At 40.8% G+C, this 27,108-nt stretch overlaps 1 protein-coding gene across 2 annotated transcripts in view; it reads right to left on the reverse strand.

The window, feature by feature from the left end:
• esamb (endothelial cell adhesion molecule b) overlaps positions 1–23,261 on the reverse strand; it is a 53,423-nt gene extending 30,162 nt beyond the window's left edge. For both annotated transcript variants that reach the window (XM_017711017.2, XM_017711015.2), the window contains exon 1: positions 22,931–23,261. In XM_017711017.2, coding sequence (XP_017566506.1) covers positions 22,931–22,997 — 67 coding nt within the window. In that variant the 5' untranslated portion in view covers positions 22,998–23,261. The remainder of the gene's footprint in view (positions 1–22,930) is intronic.
• Between the last annotated feature and the right edge of the window lie 3,847 nt (positions 23,262–27,108).

Consider the following 27,108-nt stretch of genomic DNA (forward strand, 5'->3'; position numbering starts at 1 on the left):
TTTACTCCTACAACTCCTACCCAGCCTCTGGTGATCAGTCTTATGCAGCATGAATTACATATAATAATTAGGGCCTAATAAAACACAGGTTATCAAGCTGTTATAAGTGTTTTAGTGTTGTGTCAAGTATAGGTGTATCAATACTTTTGTCCGTTTTATATATATATATATATATATATATATATATATATATATATATATATATATATATATATATATATATATATATATATATATATATATATATAGCCATTTTTCAGTTTTTTTAATAATTTGGAATTACCATTGACTTACATTGAAAGTAAAGTAGGTTTTTTCCTTCTCCTGTAAAGTTACCATCTTGGAGATACAGGGCTTTCTTGACAACAGTGATATATATATATTTACATTTACATTTATGGCATTTTGGCTGACGCTCTTATCCAGAGCTAGTCTTGCTGGTGTTAGGAGTCTTGCCCAAGGACTCTTATTGGTATAGTGTAGGGTGCTTGTCCAAGCAGGGGATTGAACCCCAGTCTACAGTGTAGAAGGCAAAGGTGTTAACCACTACACCAACCAACCACACATATATATACGCACACACACACACACATATGGGAATAATACGTTTTTGTAAAAATTATTTCAACCTGAGTCAGTCTAAACTAAACAATGATTATTATGTCCTGTAAATCACGTCAGTAAGTCTACAGAAAAAGACGAGCTAAACTCTACAAAGCAGGAAACTCTGAAAAGCAAATGAACTCAACCCAAACACAGCCTAAAAAAGCACAGCTTAAGTGCTCGTCTTAGGCTGTAGGGCTCATGTAAAAAGATTTCCACAGTACAGTTCATGTTTTGGTTCACAGATCAAACAAATACATGCTACTTGAATCTCATGTATAGTTCTTTGAAATAAACCGACTTATGACTAAATCTTATTTGCATTCTCTAGATTTTCTATGAATCACGTCCTGGATATACAAACCGGGATTAACACGAGTAGCTGTGTCTGGCTCACAGAACGAGGTCTAATCTTGTCACAGCAACAGCTTTGCAGGTCAGCATGAATCAAACGGAAATGAGATGGGCCTGACAATATAACACTGGTTATCAAATGCATCAGAATGCATTCACAGCCAGTAATTAAACTACTGAAAAGCAATCTTACATTTCAGACTAATCAGTAAAGATAACGGTGCGATTACAGATTGTTTGCTGCTTTAGTCGATGTATGTACCAAAAATTCAGAGGAAATGATCTGTAGCCTTATAAAGCCCAGCCTTGATTTGATTGTATCATCACTGAATCGATAGATTTAAAACAAATGATAAGCTGTTGGATGTAAGACAGAAGCAGAAACACAAATCGAAACAGAGAACATCATCATCCTTAACCAGAACACGAGCGTTTATTTCAAATCTCTATCACAGCTTGATAGTGTCAGTTTTTCATTCTGTGTAGCCCACAATTTTACAAGGATTTAAAATAGATCACTACTTATGTCTTAGTTCCAAACTTTCAGTTGTCTTTGGATCAACATCATTTCTTGCATGTCAAAGTACGGTGCTGTGAAAAAGTGTTTGCCCCCTCCTGATTTCTCCTCCGTCTGCCTCTTGGTTTCACTGGACTGCTTCAAACTAAATTTAATACAACACAAACACAAGCAGAGACAACACAATACAGTTTTAAACTATCATTTATTTCACTGAAAGAAAAAAAGCTATCCAACACCAACTGTTTGTGTGTGAAAAAGTAACTGCCCCCTTAGTTACTCAATCAACCAATTAACCAAATTAGTTGATGACTGGAATCAACACACCGAGTCTTGCTTACCGCCAGCCCTTTTGCATCTGAAATCACTTACATGGAACGTTTCCAACAATGTGAAGCAGGCTAAAAGGTCTCAACAAGCAGCACACTATCCTGCGATCAAAAGGAATTCCAGAAGACATAAGAAAGAAAGTACTTGAAATATATCAGCTTGGAAAGGGTTACAATGCCATTTCTAAGGCTCTTGGTTCAGTGAACCAAGGTACCAGCCATTATCTCCAAATGGATAACTTGGAACAACAGTTAATCTTCCTAGAAGTAGCCTGGGAAACCCAGATTCCTCCAAGAGCACAGCAACCCATTGAGGACGTCACAAAAGAATCCGCAGTCCTCACTCACCTTGGATATGAAGACGGGGAAAAAAATCCATGGAAGCACTACTTGGCAAAAAACAATGCTAACAAGGAGGACTATAAATGCCAAAATCCTACACGAAGAGTGCTTTGTGGACTGATGAGGCGAAAGTGGAACTTTTTGGTATACAGGGGTCCCGTTACATCTGGCGTGAAGCTTACACAACATTCCACAATGAGAACATCACTCCAACAGTCAAACAATGGTGGTGACCTGCCACAACTGATGGAACCATGAATTCTGCTCACTACCAGAAAATCTTATAGGAGTATGTCCGGTCATCAGTCCGTGATCTGAAGCTAGAGCGCAACTGGGATATGCAGCAAGATGATCTGAAACACAAGAACAAGTCCACCTCTGAAAGGCTAGTCAAGCAAAAACACATTGAAGGCTTTGGACTGGACTAGTCAAAGTTCTGACTTTAACCCCATTGAGATGCAGTGGTAGGACCTTAAATGGGCACTTCATGGTCAAAAGCCCCCGATGTGGCTAAATTAAAGCCAAAATTCCTATCCATTAAACCAAGTCATCCTGTGGTCTATCGGTGAGCTACAATGTGGAGTAACTTACTGATTCACAAACTGTGAAGTTCCACAGTCTTGCTTTTATATATCTTTTCAAACCTAGCCTAATAAATTACACACAGCCTGCAGGCTAAATAAAACCAATTGTTATCAATGATTTTTAATTTTGTTCTCAGCAGTTTAGGAACAGTATGTAAACATTGAATTTCGGTTCAGCTCAAAACAGACTTGTTTTTTTTTTCTGTTTGGATTACATATTACGCAACATAATGATAAACTCGTTAAACTTTTGACAGACTAAAACAAGATCCGTTTGACAAGGCATGACCAGATGTGTGGACTAGCCAGTCACAATTCTGCATTCTGTGTCCCACGAGGAGCAGAAAACCTTCAGACAACAGAATCTGACCTGAGAGTCAGCAGACTCTGGATTTTACCAATCTGCAGGGTCCGGCACCTGAGTTGGTGAGAATTATAGCAGTGTAATTACAGTGTTCTTACAGTGATGGTCTGTGGAAGCAGATGGCATCGCTGGCTTTGGGTGTGATTATAAGGATCCTATATTTAATCTTCTTTGTGTGTCAGCGAGACTAAGGGGGGGTGACATCACAACATAGGTGGTTTAAATCAAGTGCTCTGCTCACAGCTGCATGGTTAATTCAACACAGAGAATGCAAAATTATGCAGGTCACAATAATCTAATCCATAATTTGTCTGGGTTCATCACTATGCTTGTCGCCTAGATTATATTTGTGCATGTTCTTGACCACATATTTCTCTGATCTGAGAGCAGAATGTGAAAAACTAAAATGAATATATCTGCATTTACAAAAACTCAGCAAAGACCGTGTCAATTCTTATCTTTGCTTAATCTGTCAGAAGAAAGGCTTAGCCAGCACTAGTCTACCTGAGTCGTTCCTGGACACTTCTGTGAAATAAAGAAGGTTGCTAATATCCCAGTGAGAACAATTAAGAATTTTTACCTGACTTGATTAAGCTTCAACAGGTGCCATAATAAAGCCTCTCAAATCCATAAGCACAGGCTCACCACTTCAAATCCTTTCATGATGTATAAAAGAAGTTAGATTCAATGTCTGTGTTCTAATATATGTGCCTTTCCCATGTATTTGTTATTGCACTGTTGCCAAGATACAGTCATATGCAAAAGTTTAAACACCGCAAATGACATATTTTGTAGATTTTCTAAGATGGAATAAGTTAGCACATCATCTACAAGGAACACAACTGAATATGGAACTTTTTGTGCACTTTATTTACTTGTTGAGATTAACATATTATACAAGTTACCTCCACCTGCTTGTGAGAGTGATGCCTCCCTTCCAGATGCCATTAATAACTTCTATGCTCGGTTTGAAGCACAGAACAGCGCAACAGTGAGGAAAAGCACACCTTCTCCAAGTGAACAGGTACTGTTCAGCAGTACAGCATTCCGGGCAGAATGCTCAATGAATTCACTGAACAGCTGGCTGATGTTCTTAAGCACATATTCAACATCTCTCTGAGCACCGCAGTCGTTCCAATGTGCTTCAAGTCCACCACCATCATCCCTGTGCCGAAGCAGTCTCCAGTGTCCTGCCATAATGACTTCCATCCCGTTGCACTCACTCCCATCATCATGAAGTGCTTCAAGAGGCTTGTCATGAGGCACATTAAAGACCAGCTTCCACCTTCACTGGACCCACTGCAATTTGCATATCACCCCAACCGCTCAACACACAACGCCATCTCCACCACACTCCACCTGGCTCTCTCCCACCTGGACAACAGAGACATCTATGTCAGAATGCTGTTCATAGACTTCAGTTCAGCATTCAACACCATCATTCCTCAGCAGCTTATTGGAAAACTGAGCCTGCTGGGCCTGAACGCCTCCCTTTGTAACTTTGTCTTGACCTCAGTTAGTCAGGAGAGGTAATAACATCTCCAGCACCACCACACTGAGCACCGGTGCCCCTCAGGGCTATGTGCTCAGTCCACTGCTGTTCCCTCTACTGACTCAAGACTGTAAAGTACAGCTCAAATCGTATCCTCAAGTTTGCTGATGACACAACTGCGGTGGGTCTGATCAGCAAGAATGATAAGTCAGCATACAGAGAGGAGGTGCAGCAGCTAACGGACTGGTGCTGAGCCAACAACCTGTCTCTGAATGTAGACAAAACCAAGGAGATGGTTGTTGACTTCAGAAGAGTGCGAGGTGACCACCCCCCACTGAACATCACTGGCTCTGCTGTGGAAATCATCAGGACCACCAAGTTCCTCGTGTCCACATCACAGAGAAACTCACCTGGTCCCTCAACACCAACTCCATAGCCAAGAGGGCCCAGCAGCAAATCTACTTCCTGAGGAGACTGAAGAAGGCTCATCTCCCCCCTCCCATCCTCACCATGTTCTACAAGAGGACTGTGGAGAGCATCCTGAGCAGCTGCATCATCGCCTGGTTTGGGAATTGCACCGCCTCCAACTGCAAGACCCTACAGGGTATAGTGAGGACAGCTGAGAAGGTCAATGGGGTCTCTCTCCCCTCCATCATGAACATCTACTCCACACGCTGCATCTGCAAAGCCACCAGCATTGTGGACGACCCCATCCATCCCTCACATGTAGTTTTTTTCACTGTTGCCGTCACATTGTACTTTATACTTTTTGTTCCTTGTTGCACCGTGTTGTTCCTGGAGGAACGTAATTCACTCCACAGTGTACATGTATACAGGCGGATTGACAATGAAAGCCTCTTAACTTGACTTGATAATGAAAAAATATTACAGTGTTATAACTTTTGTACAGACATTTATTTTTCTTACCAAATTCAGCAAATAATCAGCAGTTTAGTTTAATTCATGTATTTACATTTAATTTAATTTACATCTAAATGGGCAGGAGTTTGATCTCTAAAGCATGCGTTAACTTATTTTCACTTAGAAAACCAACAAAACAGCGGTGCCCAAACCTTTGCATACGACTGTATTACACATATGTATGCACATATGCACTTTTAACCCGGATTAGGTATAAACTAGAGTAATTGCTAGTCAAATATGTGGTCCATGTCCCTACTTTCTCCTGTGGTCTTAAAAAAGGCACAGTAAAATTCAAGCAACACTGCTGCACTCACTGAACCATCGAACAAGGCTTCTTATTCATACATTCACTCAAAGTACAATTTTTCTTCTTTCCTATTAGTGAAAATGTGAACATGTGTTTAAGGTTAGTGATAGTATTTTTGTCATATTGCTTGTGTCTAATACTATGTAAGAAAAGAAAATACAAAAAAACAGACTTGGCACAGTAACAGGTAGCTGGTGGGCTACAACAATCACTGGCTGCAGCCCTGCAGTATGTAAAGGTTTAATGGAAATCCATAACTACATATGGATATTGAACTTTGATACTTACAGAAGGTTTAGGTCCTTCTGCCTGTGTGAATGATGATGTGTGAAAGCCCCAGTAAGAATACAGCCAAAGTGCGTGCAGAAGTATGTGCACGTGTGTCTTTGTGAAGTGGGGGCTACATGTCACTACTGATCTCCGGACCCTTTCCATACACTGGTCCTTTAGATCTCCGGACCCTGACCATACACTGTGGCACTTAAAAAAAAAAAAAAAAGGATTGGATGATGTTTCTGAGGCCAGGTTCACTAAGCTGTCTCCTCATGCTTTAATCTTATTATCAGCCCAAGCTGTTCTTTAGGGGAAAGAGCTGGGGACAGGAGTCCGAGCCACACCAGAAATACCTATTAATCTGCAACTCTTTGCTGCAAAAACAGCTGAAATGGGTGTTGAGATTGCATAGTTAATGCAGAGACATTTTAATCACGGGCCAATACTGACTTAAGCATCCATCCAATTATGAAACTCGGATTTCACAACAAAATACACATTGTGGAGATCATCTAAACCTACATGAGTTGAGAGATATATGAATAGAAGGATATATGAAAGAATGAGGAAAAGAAGAAATGCAGCCTAAAATTTGTCAGATAAACAGTCTGTTAGTGAGTCATGGTGCCTGTAAAGCGAGTCTGTCAGTTCAGCCAGCTCCATTGAGGTTAATGGGAATTGGTTGCACCACCTATGATGGATAGGTTAGTTGTGCCTTGCCTGGAGGAAAGCACTTGCTAAAAGGAGGCTCCCTAAGATCCAACGTCTTATTTCCACAAATATGCCACCTGAGAAAAGCAAATAAAAGAAATTCAATTTCTAAAAAGAAAAAAAAAAACACACACACACACACACACACACACACACACACACACACACACACATACACCGTTTGCATATCACTCTCCACAGCAGTGTTTCTCATACAGTCACATGTCTCTATTCATCTGACAAAGCAATATGCTCTCTTCAATTATTCATTCCTAGCACTGGCTTGTTCTAAATCCTTCAGGGCTCTTTCAGTTTATGAAAAGCATATTTCAGAAGAAAATGCCGGCTCTTACAAAGAGTTAAACGTTTCATTTCTATGTATATCTCAACTTGACAAAGTATGGACCCCTTTTCAGACGAACAGCATTGTAGGCAATACAGAGGAATCCCCACTGGCTTCTATTGAAATGGAAATAAATACAAAACTGCACTTAGCCACTTTGTTCTGATTATTTTTTTACATATCTTAACGCCTTCGGATCATTTTTATTACAACCATTGTAACTGAAAGTCATGCTGATTAAAAATTGAAGTTTGCAGACATCTGCTGCATCTCACACCAGCCTGTAGTTCAGAATTCTGCCTCCCAACTAAGCTGAACTGTCACACTGAGGGTGCTTTCAGAAATTTGAATGGTCCTGCCGAGCTTCTTTCAGGAGGATGCTGATCTGTCTGCTTTAATCTTTTAGGAGGATAAATTTACAGGGGACCTAGAGTGCATCGTCTTTCTTGCCTCTGAAACAGATGATGCATGTCAGAGCCCGTGTAAGATATGTGTACAATAATTTCACATTCTGCGTAATTTTTGATTCTGAGGTAAGGATTTGATTTAATGTCTCATGCTCAGGTACAATTTCTTTTTTTTATATTTTATGTGTTAAAATGTCTCGCTGGTCTTACAAAATCTATGTTCCAAGGTCTTCACAAAAGATGGAGAAAGAGACCATTGGAAGTGAAATGAAAGGCTTAATTAAATACTAATAGCTATTTACATCAGAACTGCAAGCTCATTTCCTGTGCACTGTAAGACTGGAAAACAGTCAGAATTCCCTGAACAGCTTTTTCTACAAAGACTACAAAAATGAATAAATGCATTTTCATTTTCTATATAGAAACTCCAAGGAGGATAAGCAGTTTAGATGTGTGTACAAGCATGTGTGTATAAACATACACTCACGGCCACTTTATTAGGTACACGTTATTTATTAGGTACGAGCACTTTATTAGGTGCTCGTTAACACAAACAGCTAATCAGCCAATCACACGGCCACAACTCAACGCATTTAGGCATATAGAGGTGGTCAAGACAACTTGCTGAAGTGCAGACCGAGCATCAGAACGGGGAAGAAAGGGGATTTAAGGGACTCTGAACGTGGCGTGGTTGTTGGTGCCAGACGGGCTGGTCTGAGTATTTCAGAAACTGCTGATCTGCTGGGATTTTCACGCTCAACCATCTCTAGGGTTTACAGAGAACGGTCAGAAAAAGAGGAAACATCCAGTGAGCGGTCAGTTGTGTGGACGAAAATGCCTTGTTGATGTGAGAGGTCAGAGGAGAACGGGCAGACTGGGTCGAGATCATAGAAAGGCAGCAGTAACTCAAATAACCACTTATTACAACCAAGGAATGCAGAATACCATCTCTGAACGCTCAACACGTCGAACCTTGAAGAAGATGGGCTACAGCAGCAGAAGACCACACCAGGTGCCACTCCTGTCAGCTAAGAACAGTAAGCTGAGACTACAGTTCGCACGGGCTCACCAACATTGGAGCGCAGAAGATTGGAAAAATGTTGCCTGGTCTGAAGGCAAAAGGGGGTCCAACCTTTACTAGCACCTAATAAAGTAGCCAGTGAGTGTATATCACTGTTGTGGGAACAAAACCTCATATCTCCAAAATGACAACTTTACAGCAGAAGGAAAAACTTATGTTCCTTTTAATGTAAGTAAGTCAATGGAACCAGAATGTACACACTCTTACAAACTTCACAGCACTGGAGTTTATGTAAGTTTTACATTTGCACTGTTTTGAACATCCATTTTTTTTACTTGTACTGCAAACCCTTAATAATCTGTGGTAAGCTACATAGACTGTTTTCATGACCCAAAGCAAGTTTGTAGAATTGACTACTGAGACAAAAAACTGCTGGGGAGATTTTGCCTATCCGATTCCTAAAATGAGCCAGGCCACATGTGGTTTTAACTTATATCTGAAATAGAGCGGTCCCAATCCAATCCGACTGATCAACGTCAGAGCTTTAATGGATCAGGAATTGGTATATTATGCCAGATCATATTCTCATCTTCTGTTCTACATCAGCAGACTTGTATTAAACCTGAGGTCCCCAAAGCAGTACAGCATGTAGAGCACCATAACACAGTCATCTAAACGATCCTACATAACTTTAGTAACCTCAGATAAACTCACTGCATTGTAAGACACTGTATCCTGGTTTGGGAAGTTTCACAGAGTACTTCAGAGAGTACCGATATACGCTTTTGTCCTCATGCACTGTGAATGAACGAACTCGTTGAGGTCACGGCTGTGCCACGGTTCTGCTGACACATTCTTACACCTGATTGGACTCTTCTGCTGAACTGGAATGGGCTGCTCCTCAGAAATAATGCATGCACTCTAAAACATTTTCCTATTCATTGCAAGAAAGTTAATGCTAATGCAAAGTCCTTGGGTGAAGCTCACAGAACCACAGAGAAGGGCACTGAGGTCTTGAAACGCTGCCGACTTTAACAGACAGTTATATTCACGCGTGGCTTCAGAGAAACCGAGGAAATGTTAAAAAAAAATCTATTTTTTATAGCTGGATTTATTCCATATGTTGTCATCCATTCCAGTCTGTTTAAAGTACTAAACCATTCAATCCTGAAATGAGCACAGATTCAGAGATGCCTCAGATCCTCTAATCCTCCATTAAATGAGTAATTATACAGAATATACAAATACTGTTTTGGCATGAGCAGAAATGGAAGTCTTTATGGAATGAGCAAAGAGAAAAACACAACTTGAGTAAAATTCCAGTAAAATAGCTCATAATGACTAGCATATTTAACATTAGTATTCCTAGTTGCTTTAACACAAATCATACACCAAAACAATTTCCCCAAGTACAGAAGAGAAAAGGATTCCAGCGCTGCAGAACTGCAAACTCGCTGTTTAATGCAATAATGACGTGACCTTCAAGTCTATCCAAACTAAATATCAAGGTCAGCGTGAAGGACAGGACTGAGCCTAATGTATGCAGCAAGATTCCCAAATGAAAATGTGGAGCAGCCTGACCCTCCATGGAGCAGCAGGCTATGCTTATCAGCTCCAGGCAGGTTTCTCAGATGCAAGCACAGCGCATGGAACTGGGACTGGATCAATTTAGCAAGTGAAGTGGGCAAAATCGCAATCTGAAATAGTAACAGGAAAGGTAACAAGTTGGGCTGCCAGAATACATTTCTGGCTTTCAACTCCACATCAAATGAAACCATTCTGGTCTTGCTAACTCTGTCTGGGAAAGAAGCAGCTTCGCCAACGTCACTTTTTATTAACAGTGCAGCTCATCAACATCTATACCATGGTTCCAAAATCAGCTTCTAAAACTATAAATACAAATAAACAGTGTAATGATTGAGAATTTGATAAGGGGAATAAAACAGTTTTGCTTAGAAAACTGAATTGTATGCAATAGCTTTTTTAAAAAGGCTGAGACTCTCGTTATTATTGATGACTAACTAGGGGAAGTTGGTTTGTACCACACAGAGTGACTCTGAGGTCAATTCCATCATGGTTGATTATTCCATTTAATTACATTTGCAGGTGATGGGCACTGCACCACTGCCTTGCCTCCTCCAGTGACGATGTTATCATTTACATTGCCATCTCTCAACCTCAGGAACATCAAAGTAATTGGTGCTACTGCTTAGGGCGACAGTGTAATGAAAATTCATTTAAAGATAAGGGCCTGAGCTCAAGATTCTGAAATGACAAGCTCTCGTAAAAGGTCTGCGACGGGAGCAAATGAGACGAAGGATAATGATGATGATGAGCAGCTGCACTGAAGAGGGTCGGCTAGGGAAGGATGGAGGGAGGGGTGAAAGATTTAATAAGGCCACTGGATACGCAGGCCAGAACAGCGTCTCATGTTTATGGTGGCTGCTGCTGGACCTCAGCAGGTGTAGCGGAGCAGAGAGTAAGGTGGACAGACGCTTAACAACAAACATGCGTGTTAATCTGGAAGGCCCAAAAGCTGCTCCCGGTGTGTCCCTAGGTGCCTGGACGGATCGGCTTCTTTAGACTTTATTAGCCTTACACGACCAGGTCTGACACACCTAAATCCAGGTCACGGACTCTACCTGGTTTCTAGACGCATCCAGAGTAACAGAGATTACCGTCCATCAGAGCAGAGCCAAGCCCTTGACACCACTCTGAACATCTCTGAGTGAAAATAAGAAACATACTGTTCACAACACTGATTAGTCAAATTAGACTATATGGACCATCACTGGGCAGTAGGCCGTGTCAAGTACCATGTAACAACCTAGAATGTTATTCCATGAAAATTGATCTTGTTGTTAATAACTCATCGAAATAGTAACCCTTAAATTACAGATTAATTTTCTTCAGATTTACTATTCACTAAACGGTATAACTTATTTACTAACTATAATGAAACTAATATGTAAGTTGTGTGGTTATAAAATTGAGTGGGCCCACATCCCAGCCCTTGTAATCTAAGAGGGGTTTAAAATAGCAACGTTTTAAAACTAGAAAATAAGATGAATCTTCCCAGTACAGGTTTGATATCATGACATCCCGCTCGATAAAAAAATGAAAGCGGAAAAGTGCATCCCGGCTATCATACCAACGGCATCTGTAGCCACAGTCTTTAAAATGATAAAAAATTTGACAGCGCCAAAGTATAACTACAAGATGAAATAAATAATGAAAGGCATGTATTATCTGACCAACCATTCTCTGAAAATGTATTTTCACATTTTTTCGCTTTGATTTTTTGGCCCAGTGTGTCCTGACTCTGGGTTTCAGCCATTTTCATTTTGTTTCATATTTATATCATTTTTTACCTATAAAATCATATTTTATATATATATATATATATATATATATATATATATATATATATATATATATATATAATTTAAAAAAAATTTTTTTTTTTTTTTACATTATATGGCAATTACAAATGGTAGGAATGTAACAGTAATAGTCTTTTTCCTATTAATACAACAGTAGCATTCCTCCTCCAATGCTCTGTGTGTGGGATAACAGCGTTATTACGCTATAAATCTGAGCAGTTGAAATGAACGGAAATGCTCTGCACTAGTGACAGTAGGGAAAACGTGTGCTTAATGATCTAAACTAATAAACTAATTGGTTGTGTTTATATTTTGGGACCAATAATTAGTGAGATACAGTGTACCCCTAATTTGAGTCAGGCAATTTCCCTTCTTTAGCCATGGATTACACAGCGTATTGCAGGCTGGCTGAAGACCTCTGAGGACTGAGTTAAGAACCTAAGCATTACGCTCTCCATACTAAGGTTCTACCTCCTGCTCTAGAAACATGCTCTTTATGGTCAGCTGAAGGAATATGTAATCTGCAACCCCCATCACACACCACAACGTTGGGCCCAGAGGAGCTGTGGCCTCATTTAGCTGGTGAGAGTCTCATTACCGTGGCCACTTTTCCCAGTCTCACCTGCTGTAAATCAGCACTGTCCTTGCCCACGCCTTGCAAAATGACAGCGAGCCATCTTTGAAATCCATCACCCTTGAGGTGTACACAGCATGGAGCTCTGAAGACAGGGACCAGGCAAATGTCAGTGTCTCATTTCTATGTTTTTGAAAGCGGTAAATGCAAACAGAGCTGTAGCGGGAAGTCTGAGTACGCACACAGATGCTATTTTTGTTGCAAATCAAATTATGACATTATGACTCCTGACATGTATCTAACAAAACCACAGCACATACATACAGAGGAGCTCTTTCTGAGTGGGACCTTTGCCCTGACTACATCATTACTCGCAGCAGGCAGCAGAGAGGTGGGAGCTTCAGGGCTGCAGATGTGGCAGCACCTGTGGGTGGGTGGGTGTGTAAGCGTGTGCATGTGTGCTAGGTAACTACTGTGTTTGGGCTCCCTCTCACTGATTAGAACATGCTAAATAACAAGGTCTCTGTTGTGACTTTGGCCTTTGGTACTCAGGACTTCAGCACATGCAAAAAAAACACGGCTGAGGTACTGAACTTCCGACAATTTAGTTTACTCAGTTAACCCCTTAAATGGCAAAGTTTTATTATGCTCTTCTATAACCTAAGAGTAGCTCAGCCAGTTTGCATTTAAGTCCCTGTAGTTACTGAATAAAAAGCCTTGGATTGTGGGATTTTAATGTTATTCTCAACTACTGAAAGGATCATAATGAGTACAAATGAATAACAAATCGGCACTGACTCAGTTTCTAATTATCACTGACATGCAATGAGAAAAACAATAGCTGCATGTTCAAACCAATGAGGGTATAGCATAAATATCCTAACCACTCAGATTCTAGTATCTCACTCTCATTCATGCAGTTGGTGTGGATACAGCGGATGCTCTTGAGGGAAATGGAGCTTTCCGCTTTGCTAGTGCTTTTGTTGGTTTGCTGCTCATTGATTAATCCACAGGTCTCAAAGCCCAGCACAGTCTGGCCAAGGGCTTTAAAAGCCATTTTAAAGCTGTTTATGTACAATCGGGCTAGAATAGCAGAGTTTATCATAGCAACATATTTCACACAAGCAGCTATTGCTTTTAAAGCCCTAATATACATTTTAATCCAACAAAGTACACTGAAATAAAGTACTAATGCAATTAATAGTGGCAGGCAAACTACAATTCCTGAATTTTCTGTTAACTATACCAGAATCATCTTCTTTGGATAAACATGTGGAAATTAACCACAGGAGGAAATACAGCGATAGCGCATGAGCTGAGTCTTAATCTTTGTCAAATAAACTAACAAAATTAAGTGCAGTTCATTAAAAGTTGTCATTGTGTAGTGTCATCTTTAAACTGGCCACAAAACTGCAATTAATCTAGGGAGGAAGAAAATGAATTGCCAATGTCACACAAACTTTACTGTCTGAACTGTCAGAAACAGCCCCCCTTGCATGAAGTACAAGAGCTGAGACCGAAGTTGTTTTTCAGTCTGAAACCTGATGCTGTGGTGGGAGTATGTCCTAAAATATTCTCCATATCATAGACTTTTTGCACAGTCATGATATCTGCCTGCAGCCCAGAGCCTGGCTAACTAGGGCAGCTGTGTTTCTCGAACATGCCTATATGTTTGGCATAATAAATGTGCTAATAATCTATTATATTGCATTTCCCAACATTTAAAGATTTAGTTATGTTTCAGTGTGGTAATAGTGCTGTCTTGTTATAGTTTGCACAAAATCTACAAACTATCTATATAAATCTCTCTCTCTCTCTCTCATATATATATATACATACATACATACATATATACACACACACACACACACACAAATAATTTTTTTAACTGGCAGTAAATTAAAAACTCACTGTTTTTACTCACTCAACTGTCACAGGGCCCAGTCCTAATATTAACAACTGAATGTTTCAGGAATGTTTAAGTACCACTCAGCAGATCAGCAGCACTTAATCTAGAGCACTGCAAATAAATAAATGAGTAAACAGATAAATAAAGAAATGAGTAAACAATCCATCCACTTTTACTGTATCTAAATCATCGCAGAGAAAATCATATAAAACTACTGGTCTAATAAAAATGACTTAATTAATTAAAAATTAATAAAAATATTAAAATTACTGGTCTAATTTTCTTGAACCTTAATGCCGTTTTAAAGACATTCAAAAAATGAAGGAATCCTTCTAATGATGCATGTGATTTCATCTTGTGAGAATATGAACATGTGCCTATATTTTTGGCCGAATTCTTAATGTTGTCTTCGTTGTAAGATTCCTTTTGGCTAAACAAAACGTGCTAATTATTAACCACACTGTGAGATTTAATAGGAAACATGAACCAGCGATGAAGCAGAAAGTCAGAGATCGACTCCAGTGGGACAACAGCAGACTTAATGAATTGAAACATAGATTTTTTCTGGTGTGTAATTTTCTGTGCTGTGCAGGGGGCAAACCTAATTGCTGCTAGTAGCTGAGCAGCAGCCTTTATAATGATCTCTGCTGTGAAGAGCCAGTGATCCGTCCACAATTACAGGCACCGATCATCAGCCATCAGCCTGCTTGTCTTCACAGAAAAACCCGACAGCACTAGGCAGTGCAATGCTCTGAAAGAACACAATGAATCTGAGTACCTAATTACACAAATTTAGGTAGGAAAAGAACAGCGTAACCGTGAATGTTGTGTAAACAGTACTGTGTTTATCCCTAGATATAGCTGCATTCCCTGCATTTCTGTCAAGTGGATTAAAAGCACATGGCTATTTGGAGAAAACAATTAACAATGATGTGCCTTTTTCAGGCACGGTGGACCAAACAAAGACTTCAGTGATAACACCAAGCTAATGAAAAATCACTGAATAGTCACTGCAGGTATGCAGAAAAGTAATTAACCTTTAGCCTAATACTATTATAGGCCTATTTAAATTTGAATGGTTTACATACATTACTGTCAATGTATAGAGAGTCAAAGCCTAAACAGTTCATCTATAATCTTTTTCCACGCTCCGGGAACATACTGATTTCATTAATAGCACGTAAGATCCTGGGCACTGCTACAGCTGTTTGTTCACATGCAAACTTTGTTAAAGCTACGCCAAACAGGAATACTGAACGGGATGATTAACAACATGGAGGATTGTTGCAATCCCATGTCAGAGAACAAAGTAGAATTGTTAGGTCAAACCGACTGCCACTAGCTGGCTACATTAGTTCAACTCTGACCCAAATATGAGCCAGACTGGTAGATTTGAGTGAAATACATGAATTATGTCTCTGGGTCCAACTTCAAAAGACCAGACATAATAAATGTTTTAAAGACATTTTAAAAGATAGTTTGAGTATTTATTGTAATTAAACAGTTTGGACAATGTCAGTCATCCAACGTCACTGGATCTACTGAAAGACTGGAGCTAAAGCCTTCTTTAAAGAAGAAAACTCATTCTTTGGTTTATTTAAACCAGTTCCCTTCACAGTGTGACCCACTGCCAGTTCCCATCAGGGTGTAGGACAGTTTCAGTTCCTATGCACCCGTGTTCTTTCAAATACCTGGATATCTGGGTCTTGATCCAACCGAAATACTAAAGGTCATCACTGCACAACACCCAGCATCCAGCAAATTTTGGTAATTTACCTGCTCAAACACACCTGTTTCAACTCATCCGTTAACTGCTATGTTCAGAGGGCGTGTTTGAGAGGCAATACTACTAAACTGTGCTGGACACTGGTCCTCCTGGACTGCCGTTGTGCACGCCTGCTGAAGATGCATAGATTGGTGACTTTCCATTCAGAACAAAATGAAATTCACTGTGACATCCTGGCAATGAGTTATGGACTCACGGCTTGTGATGCTTGTGATGACAAAAGATTATAATGACATTTTTAAATAATATTTGTACTCCGTGTCCGTGGCAGTGAAAGCGCATACAATTAGCACAGAAAAGCAACAGATTTGTAGATAAGCCGTCATATCAGACCCATTTAGTCATCATTCCGTACAAAAGTATATTTCGAATTTTCCAAACTTTTTGCCAAATCATAATTCTACTAATAGGTGCCTTTTTATGCCAAGATGTTCTTTTTGCACAATTAGAAGAAAACTAGTGTGACACTAAGGAACATGAAGAGGGTCTCAAAGACAAACTGAAAAGACTTTAGTTTTATTGGCTAACGCTAACAGTGGATGATCAGCCTTTCTATGTGGTTGGTTTTCAGCGACAGGCCACACACCTAGAGCCTTGTTACATATTACAGAGCAGGCTTTATTTCACCATCATCTGCCTCCCAGACATGTACTATAGCATTTTCAACTGTGAATTAATTGATACTTACATGCCCATAAAGTTATACTCATAAAGTATAATCACTGATGAGTGTGCCTAATCAGTATAATGGATAATAGTATAATAGTTGCTTTCTACTTTCTTTATACTTAAGAACTGAAAATATTTAAGGTTTAAGGGGGGGAAAAAGTAGATTTTTGTCTCAAACACAATTTTTTTTTTATTCGCACAGAATTTGAGTTTATTTGCAAGAACGTTCAGTTAGAGAAGTTAAATAGTATGGAAAATAAAAATGAATGTGTCGCCTGTAAATGTACATACATATACATACTGTATGTACATACTATTATATTTTAGTAATATAACAATATAATAATAATTATAGTATATTAGTTTATAGTACATAGTATAACATATGATTGGTACATGTATTGTCATTTATTTGATAATGTTTTTGACAAATAATGAGCGTGTGGTCTCAGTTTTCCACAAAGTTCATATAGAAAAAAACCTAAAATGAAACCATAACACTGCGCAGCCTCAAGAGGCACGTTGAGGGTAACAATTTCCCAGAAATCACGAACCGCACATTACACGCCATCATAGTGTTTGGTTGTGATGTGTTTTCTGTATAATGTTGGGTTGCTTTGTGTACCCTGTGATTTCGACCCAAGCTGGTCTGACATCAGCATAAACAACAAATGACACGTTAACCTACATGAGCTGAGTAAGCCAGGCAAGTGGTGCTGACCGCAATTGTTTCTGATGTCATTTATGTACCCCATGTTTGTTTCTGCTTTCTTACACACAGTAGTGTGATATTTCACTTTAACATCAAAAAAGTTCATGCACAAAAACTGATATGAAACACACTGGTGACATTAGAGGCAGCAGCCTTGCCTACTGTAAGGTATTCCTGCTGACTCAAGTCATTCAAATGACAGCTTTGTACACGGCCAAGAGTGTCAGTGAATTCCCTTGCTATCCATACTGCTCCAAACAGCATTATAGTAGAAATACAATTCTTCACGTGAAATCACTGAAAGAAGCTAAGAATCAGCAACCTGATATGAGTAAAACGGAGCCCTTGCAAAGGAACCAAACCAAGGTGGAATCCAGAAAGCAATTAATGTAACGACAATTAACGCCACTTTATTGAATGACATAATTGCTTGCACTAATTGCCTTCCACATTGTGTGGTATCTCATAACCTTAAGAATAACAGTGTTGATTCAACAGCTGTGTTGAGCGAAGGGTGGCATATTTAAATGTCTGGAAGAATTTGTAAATCACGGCGCTCGTGTCACGTCAGAATTTAAGACTTTAAATAGTGCTTGGGCAGGACTCCGCTCAGAGATGATTTCAATTATAGCTTGGGTTAAGGGGTGGTGCTTTATGGTAGGTCTCTGACAATAAGCAGAGTACATGCCACTTACGCTACAATGCCAAGTTCAGAAACTGCCTTGATGTAAACAAAGACTTTCAGCACGGTTTGCTGGGATCAGATCTAGACTAAAACAGTGAGTCACAATTGTTCATTATGGAGATCTTCTGCACAGAAATACTCCTCTAAAGAACCATCACTTGAAACGTTTTTAAGGAAACCAAAAACGGTTATTCTATAGCATCATGCAAGGACGTTTTGCAGCACCTGTATATAATGATTTCCCATAAAAAGGGAGAGCAGGAGGGGGACATAAAACTCATAAACCTGACTTTTAACAAGAAAATGTCACGTTAGATATCACTTGGGTGTAGGTGTATTTATTGCCAAATATCACATTTTGCCAATTCATTAAAACTGTAGTAACATTTTTACTAACATGAATTAAATGAATATTAGGAATTAAGGTTTTTTTAACCCCTTGCCCTGCGATGGACTGGCGACCTGTCCAGGGTGTATCCTGCCTTTCGCCCAAAGACTGCTGGGATAGGCTCCAGCACCCCCCGCGTGACCCTGACGGAGAAGCGGCTTAGAAAATGGATGGATGGATGGATGGAAAGTTTAACTACATTTAAAAATGAAATAAATAACTTTCTATGGCAAACCATTTTATTTATTGTTTTTCTTGTTCTCACAAATTCAACTTACACATGTGAAACTTATATTTCATCTAGTAATTATTTGAGTCTTGATATCACGATATTTGCACATAGAGGTGGCTTGATATGGCAAAAATATATGACAGTACTTTTCATAATACATGATGCTGCAAAACTATTTTTTCAGACATCTGATCAGTTGGAACTGAGAGAAAAAGAACCAGCAGTGCTACATTATAAAAATGCTACCAAAAACTGAGAACAGAATGATTTCTCAATATTAATGTTTGGCATTCTGTGTTGCACTAAATCCAACTAATTTTGCTCTCTTTATAATGAAAGATGTAGTTCTACAAGTACTGAGCATATCCAAGATATGCTGGGAAAACCATATTGTATTATATTGTGACATAATTTATCATGATAACTATCTATATAGTCATATTACCCAGCCCTATTTGCACATTTGAGAATTAAAATTCAGCACATAAATATTACATATAGGGCAGTAAAAAAAGTTTTTACCTGTCAGAAATGAATGTTCACTAGTAAATACTGTATGTTCACATGTGTGAATTACACTAACATCCCATGTGAACTGAAAAATAGGATTTAAACCTAAAACTGCTTGCAATAAAATCAAGTCAGACATGTAGTACCCCCAACTGCTCCCCGGGCGCTGCAAATTGGGTTGCCCACCCCTCTGGGTAAGTGTGCTCACTGCCCCCTAGTGTGGCAGTCGTGGGCTGGAGGTTAGGGAACTGGCCCTGTGACCGGAAGGTTGTCGGTTCGATCCCCATTGCTGACAGTCCATGACTGAGGTGAGCAAGACACCTAACCCCCAACTGCTCCCTGGGCGCCGTGGACAGGGCTGGCTACAAGTGTGCTCACTGCCCCCTAGTGTGTGTGTCTTCATTAGTGTGTGTATGTGGTGTTTAACCTCACGGATGGGTTAAATGCGGAGGTGGAATTTCCCCGTTTGTGGGATTAAAAAAGTATCCCTTAACCTTAGTTCGAACCCCAACATGTCAAATTACTCTTACGACTAACTTACTAAACTTACTTTCCACACACAGGAGGTGGGTGAACAAGCATAACTTGTTGATTATTTACATGTGTATGTTTGTAAACACTGTCGAAAATACAATATAAGCCACACTGTCTTCTTACCAGGAAGCACCGCCAAAGTGGTTCAGGTTATTTTTTGCAGGATGGTGTCGTGCTATGAATCACTACCAGCATGTCTGAATAAAGAACGGCTGCGTCTCACATCACGCAATCACACATCGGTAATCCTCGCTTATGAACGAGCAAATGTGCCACCGCCATATTATTTGCTCTTAATATCTGTGTAAATCTGCCACTGCACTTTATGAATCTGGCCCAGCATGTTCTTTACCATGCATCATTTCACATCAAACCACTCTGAATGATTTTGTTTACGTCTCAACACTTGAATTACGCAGACATTCTAAACATCGGCGCTACAGTACGATGAAACTGTATCCTTTACATGCAGATTTGAAAACAGCCATAAAAATATAGAAATATACATTCAAATACAATCCACCAATCCTGCAATGACCTTCTCACTCTTGCTGAATCAGCACATCAATTTAAATCATTTCATTATGCTTTTATAAAAAATAAAAACAGCTTCTTTCTCTCCACGCCTACTCTATAGGGATACTGGATTCTCTGGAGTGTCCTTTCATCTGACCACTGCAGAGACAACCACACGGAGTCGTACACCGCAGCAGATCAGACTGGCCTCACAAATTCAGCAGGTAGGAAGGGAGATCCCCAGCAGAAACAGGGAAACGTCCCGTAATCCCTCGTCTGGGATCTCCCGCTGCAAACAGCCCATGTAACACATCTCATTCTCTCGTCCTTCAGCACCTAAAGACCAAAGAAAACACTGCAGCGCAATGACTCACGGTTTAATCTCGTCAGCCTGGTCTGAGAGTGAATTTGTACCTTGCCATTGCATGTAAAAATGCCAAGGCAATTCCTGGGATTATAACCTCCTTTGACTTCAGTCGTGCTAGAGATTAATCTGGACAGTGCTCACACTGGCACTAGAAATCAGTCATCTAGACACGGTTGTCTCTTTCACTCCTTTTGGACAGCACATAAAAGGAAAAATAGGACATTGTCAAGACAAGAAATAAATAAAGAAAGAAACCAGAGATGATGTAGCACAGGGACATGTGTCCCAGTATTGGGTGAAGAGAGCGGAGTAACAGGTACACACCACAGTCATTCATCAGAACGTGAATTAGCCTAGTTCAGGGAATATTTCACCCAAAAACAGGAAAGAAAATTAGAAGATTCCATTGGTCTAATGCTAACTGCCCCCTACTAGCTTTTATTCAATATTTGCATATTAGTACTAGTACATACAGTCACTGGCCACTTTATTAGGTACATTTTTATTTGCTATTAAAAGGCTGGACCCCCTTTTGTCTTCAAAGCTGCCTTAATTCTTCGTGCCACACTTTCAACAAGGTGTTGGAAACGTTCCTCAGAGATTTTGGTTGGTTATTTGAGTTCCTGTTGCCTTTCTATGATCTCGAACCAGTCTGCCCATTCTCCTCTGACCTCTCACATCAACAAGGCCTTTTCGTCCACACAGCTGACCGCTCACTGGATGTTTCCTCTTTTTCGGACCGTTCTCTGTAAACCCTAGAGATGGTTGTGTGTGAAAATCCCAGTAGATCAAACCTGTTCAGTTGCTTGTTAACACAGATAGCTAATCAGCCAATCACACGGCTGCAGCTCAACGCATTTAGGCATGTAGAGGTGGTCAGGACAACCTGCTGAAGTGCAGACCGAGCATCAGAACGGGGAAGAAAGGGGATTTAAGGGACTTTGAACGTGGCGTGGTTGTTGGTGCCAGACGGGCTGGTCTGAGTATTTCAGAATCTGCTGATCTGCTGGGATTTTCACACACAACCATCTCTAGGGTTTACAGAGAACGGTCCGAAAAAGAGGAAATATCCAGTGAGCGGTCAGTTGTGTGGACGAAAATGCCTTGTTGATGTGAGAGGTCAGAGGAGAATGGGCAGACTGGTTCCAGGTGATAGAAAGACAGCAGGAACTCAAATAACCATCTCTGAGGAACGTTTCCAACACCTTGTTGAAAGTCGGCCACGAAGAATTAAGGCAGTTCTGAAGGCAAAAGGGGGTCCAGCCTTTTACTAGCAAGATGTACCTAATAAAGTGGCCGGTGAGTGTATGGTCAGCATCGGCAGATAATTGTTACACTGGCTTCTGTGCTAAAAAGTCGATATTTCACTCAAGTTGTTCTTTTAACTTTACAGAAATACACTTCTCTGTACTGCTAATCCAGGTAGACGCACCCCCAATTTCTACACTGTGTAAACGTTTATGCATCAGCATCAGCAAATATGCACATGAAAAGGACTTAATACTGGCTTTGGCCCAACTTTCCCACCTCAGTGCATCCGTATTCAAGTCTGCGTGGTCATTTAAATGGCATTAAACTAATTTTGGGTGGTGTCCTTCTAGTAAAAGCTCCAGTAAGCCTACACAACACGCCAGTGGGTCTCGACTGAGTGAAGCAACTGTTTCCCGAGACCATTTGAGTCTCAAACAGCATATTCCACCACCAAACACCGTCTGACTGCATTACAATAGGCCTGCTTGTTGAGTCTTCGTGGTATTAGTGCGCTGACTGTAAGCCGAGCAGGAATGTAACACGGGAGAAACACGGTGCAGCTGTTTCCCTGAATTACTGCTTCTGCTACTCACCGTCATATTTCCTCAGGAAATGCCAGATATTCCTCACAATGTTCGGCTGCTGAACAGCAAACCTACTTCAGCAAGTCACAATTCTGGTGTCTTGTGAGGAGAAAACAAACAAGTCGGTGAGCAGCTTTAGTCCCTCTGAGGGCCAACCTCTCTAAACTTTTCGCCCAGACTAGTCAAGACTGGCGCGGAAACGAGTCAGCAGAGAGTCTCCGAGCTCTGAACGGAGGCCTTAAGCGCAGGTTCGACTTACCTGGGAGAACCCACAGCAGAGTGAGAGACAGCAGGGCTCCGAGTCTCCAGGACGCCACCTTCTCCATTGCCCCACATGAACAGACAGCTCGCGGGGAAATTCATTCAGAGGTGGTGGGGGGGTGAATGCTCGGGGTCGGCAGCTCTTCCCCTCAGTTTTCACCTGCCGCCGTCAGCGGCGAAGACCGGACACGGGCAGCTTCCCTCTTCTCTGTCAGGACGGCAGGACTTCTCTACTACATCTTCCCGAGCAGCGTCGCCGAGGGTTTTCGCTCACAGCCGTAGGTGCTGCTCCAGTATCTTCCTCAACGAACCTCCTCCCTCCCGCTCTCTCTCTCTCTCCCTCTCTCTCTCTCCCTCTCTCTCCCTCCCTCTCTCTCTCTCCCTCTCTCTCTCTCTCTCTCTGTCAGACGAGAGCGAAAGGCCACGCCCATCTCTTACTACAGGTGAGCTGCTCACGAGGCTCAGAGAAAATCTGTGGTGAACTTTTTTTCGTTTATTTGCCCCCACAGCACACTCTTACTTCAGAAAGAAGTCTGTTTTTTAGTATTATTTTGAGTTATTTATTCCCTCCGTGTTCAGTTTTCTAACCCTCACAGAGTCTTAAAGTGCCACCGTTTCATCCCAAATGACTGCTACGGTGGAGTGATTGGATTTCTCCACAGTCCGTGTAAAAGGACCCACACCCACCCTCTTTTGGTCGACTTTAAGCACCAGTGTAGGCTTAAGCACCGCGGCCGATCATCGTTTAACCTCCTGGACCTCCTGAATGCATCAGAATCAAAGCTCCCTCGAAGTAAACGTACGACGACGTTATGCTGTCTGTCAGGGACAAATGGACGCTCGAATAAAATTCAGGGAAAGGTCATTTAGCCACAGTCCGCCAACTTCTGTCTTTGAGAGTTTTTACAAGTCACTGCCTTTAGAGCGTAACATCTAAAGAACCTGATCCAGACTGGTGAGAAACACGTAAAGTGGTGAAACTCATGAATATTTTGTTGACAAGCTCAATGCAGACTGCTATGTCGTAGAATAAGTAGGCAGCAGTGGCTGTGGGCTACACTAAGGTAAGTGATTCTTTTTTCATTCCACCTCCACATTTAACCCATCCGTGAAGTGAAACACCACATACACACTAATGAATACACACACACTCGGGGGCAGTGAGCACACTTGCCCGGACGGTGGGCAGGCCAATCCACAGTGCCCGGAGAGCAGTTGGGGGTTAGGTGTCTTGCTCAAGGACACCTCAGTCATGGACTGTCGGCACTGGGGATCGAACCGGCGACCTTCCGGTCACAGGGCCAGTTCCCAGTTCCAGCCCACGACTGCCCTATATTTCTATTTATAGGTCACTGTACTTTAGAAGAACATCTGGGGCGTTTCTATTCTGTAAAACAGCGATTTATTGTCTTGTTAATCAAAATGAAAGTGATGTTTTGCAAGTTCTTCAAATCGATATATGTACAGTAAAAGCTATTTACCGCCGCTTTCGAGCAAAAGACTGCGCGCGAGTGCATCTCACGGCAGGGGTGCCGAATTCGACACAACACATGGACGCCTAAACTACAACACGCCCAACACATTTCCAAAGTAATATCCTCAGAGATTTTGCTAAGAGACTGATGGAAAGAGTGAATTATTACTAATTTCTCAAACCAAAGACCAAAGAGGAGATGGGGATATTCATGTGTGGAGGAGCACATTACCAAACTAGAGAGGAGCATTCCCAGAAGGAGAACTGATCCATCAGCACCGCTGTGATACATTAGCAACCAACGCTGAAGAAAGCCAGCCAACATGAGACCCCCAAATACCACCCGCTGATTACCTTCCGCCTTCTCTTTATTCCTCACAGTTAAACAAGTCATGTTTGTTGCTGTGCCTTTAGGTTGATGTATGTACTGATCTCTAATCTGATTGGCTGACCTGTATTGCGCTTCAGTGTGAGTGGGCAGCGTGCAGATGTGCTGAAATGCTCTTTTGTGACATCACAAAAACAATAATTATGTAATACGGTTTGCCATGATGACCTCAAAAGAAATGAACCAAGGGTTGTTGGACTTGCAGATTCAAAATATGTTGACATTAAACACTTGAATCCTGTTGTATTTCTTATGTAAAATGGACAAAAATGAATGAAAGTGCTTGAAAGAAATCACACTGAAATATTTCTATTTTTTTCTGTCACCAGTTGAGTTGTATGTTGATGTGAGATAGGCCGTTGCATACTGACTCTATTTGATTGAATGAAAATGTGGGCCATGATTGAATTACGTTAATGTAAGAGTGTATGGGGAGTGATTCCCATAGCGTGGTGTATTCGTCAGTGTCTGGATTCACACAGTTCATCAAAAACAAGCTTTAGTTCTGTTTTTGGGGTCATCCCCGATATTTCTTTTGAACGTAATGAGCCCGTAGTGATCTGTATGTTGCAAAATTGTTTCATTTCACGGTCTCATGATGTGGGAACTGCTAAAACCGCCAGTGAAACTAATCTCGACTCGTCCAATTAGGAGCTCTCTTAGCATGTACGGTAACATGAGTCAGTGTGTGATATTACCTTAATGATACTAGTTGATGTGTGACAGACTAATGAGAGTAGGACTAAAGCACACAGTGACCCCAGTCATGGCTCATTTCAGCCCTTTCTGCCTACGCTGTCGCTATAGAAACGCACAGCCAATCAGAAGTTGGAGCATTCGCGATGGTCAGTTAATGGACTACGTGTCTGAGAGTACATTTGTTCTTCAAGAGACCCGAACGAAAAGGAGCAAAACGTCTAAAGCAAAAGTGTCGTTCTGCTTAACATGATTAAGCAGCCGAGATTCCGACCTGCCTTAGCCTTGCAGAGGCCTGGCCGACCGTTGCGTTCAACACTATTCTCATTTTCTCACAATCTGTTTTCTAACCAGCAGCTTTACACATCATTGAACACATTGTACAGCCAAGTTGTTGACATGTGATGCAGTTTGAGCCACCTGTGTGCTTCATAAATGGTAAAAGCTCTCAGCTCAGCTTGTGAGATGTAATTGAATTCTTGCGGGGTGTTACACGGCGCATCTTCACCGGGCTACATGTCCTCACCTTAAGAGCTGCTCATTAATTCTTTTACCACGGTCATGAAATGTGATATGTATCTCTTCATAGACCAACACTGAATATAAATTCACACTGATATTACAACGTTCCAGTTAAGTGATGATGTATCTTCGTGCCTCCGAAGGGTTTACAAAGTAAATAAAAAATAAATATTAAAAAAAAAAAACTCTCATTTGAAATTGGACATAAATAAATAAATAAATCTCATACATTACATCCTGGAAGACGGACAGATATTGCCCTAAGTGTCTGCATCGAGTCTACTCAGCACTAATGCATATTCATGCTGACTTTAGAATGGCTTGGTTTGAACTTAATAATTAACTTGTAAGGTGTCTGAATTTTTCATGGGGCGCAGTTTCGGGGTGGGAGGGTGGGTGGGGGGGATTCTCGTTATTGCAATGAAAGTCCAGATTGGTCTAATTTTGGAGCTGATGAGAGCAAAATCAGTGGAGAGCAACAATCACAGAACAGCAGAAAACATTCTGGTGCATCACAACAGTCACACACAGGTATATTACACCAATCTAACATTCAAGAGACAAACAAAGTCAATCGGAATGTTTAGACTTGAAATAACGATTTGTGGAGAAATGAACCAGCTCGAATTTCTTTACAATGGTGGTGACAGAAGTCGGAGAAAGCAACTCACAATGTAGTTGCAGCAAAAAAAAAAAAAAGACAGCTATTTTATTTATGTTTCAAAACCGTTATAGCCTAGGCGTTTGTACGGAATGCTGCGGCTGATGGCACAGCGGTGAATCCAGGAAAGAAAAGTTTTCTTTGGGTTCTACTTTGGGTCTTTCAGAACACCCAACCTGTACCTCTCTGCTATAGATTTTAAAAAGCAAAATCATGCAAAATCTCCTCGTGAAACAATGTCTAAGACATCAGCTCATGTACTCATAAGCACTTCAGCTAATAACTCTCTGTGAAAGTTTCTTTTAGAGGAATTAAACTCTTAACACTCCTAACACCACTTGAACAGTCCTGACTTAGCACGTTTGTCTAGAACAGAACAGGCCACTCTAAATGATTTTGCACCTTAACCATTTAAAATGGAGATATTTAAAAAAA

The sequence above is a fragment of the Pygocentrus nattereri genome, chromosome 17 (assembly GCF_015220715.1).
Source record: "Pygocentrus nattereri isolate fPygNat1 chromosome 17, fPygNat1.pri, whole genome shotgun sequence".
NCBI classification, from domain to species: domain Eukaryota; kingdom Metazoa; phylum Chordata; class Actinopteri; order Characiformes; family Serrasalmidae; genus Pygocentrus; species Pygocentrus nattereri.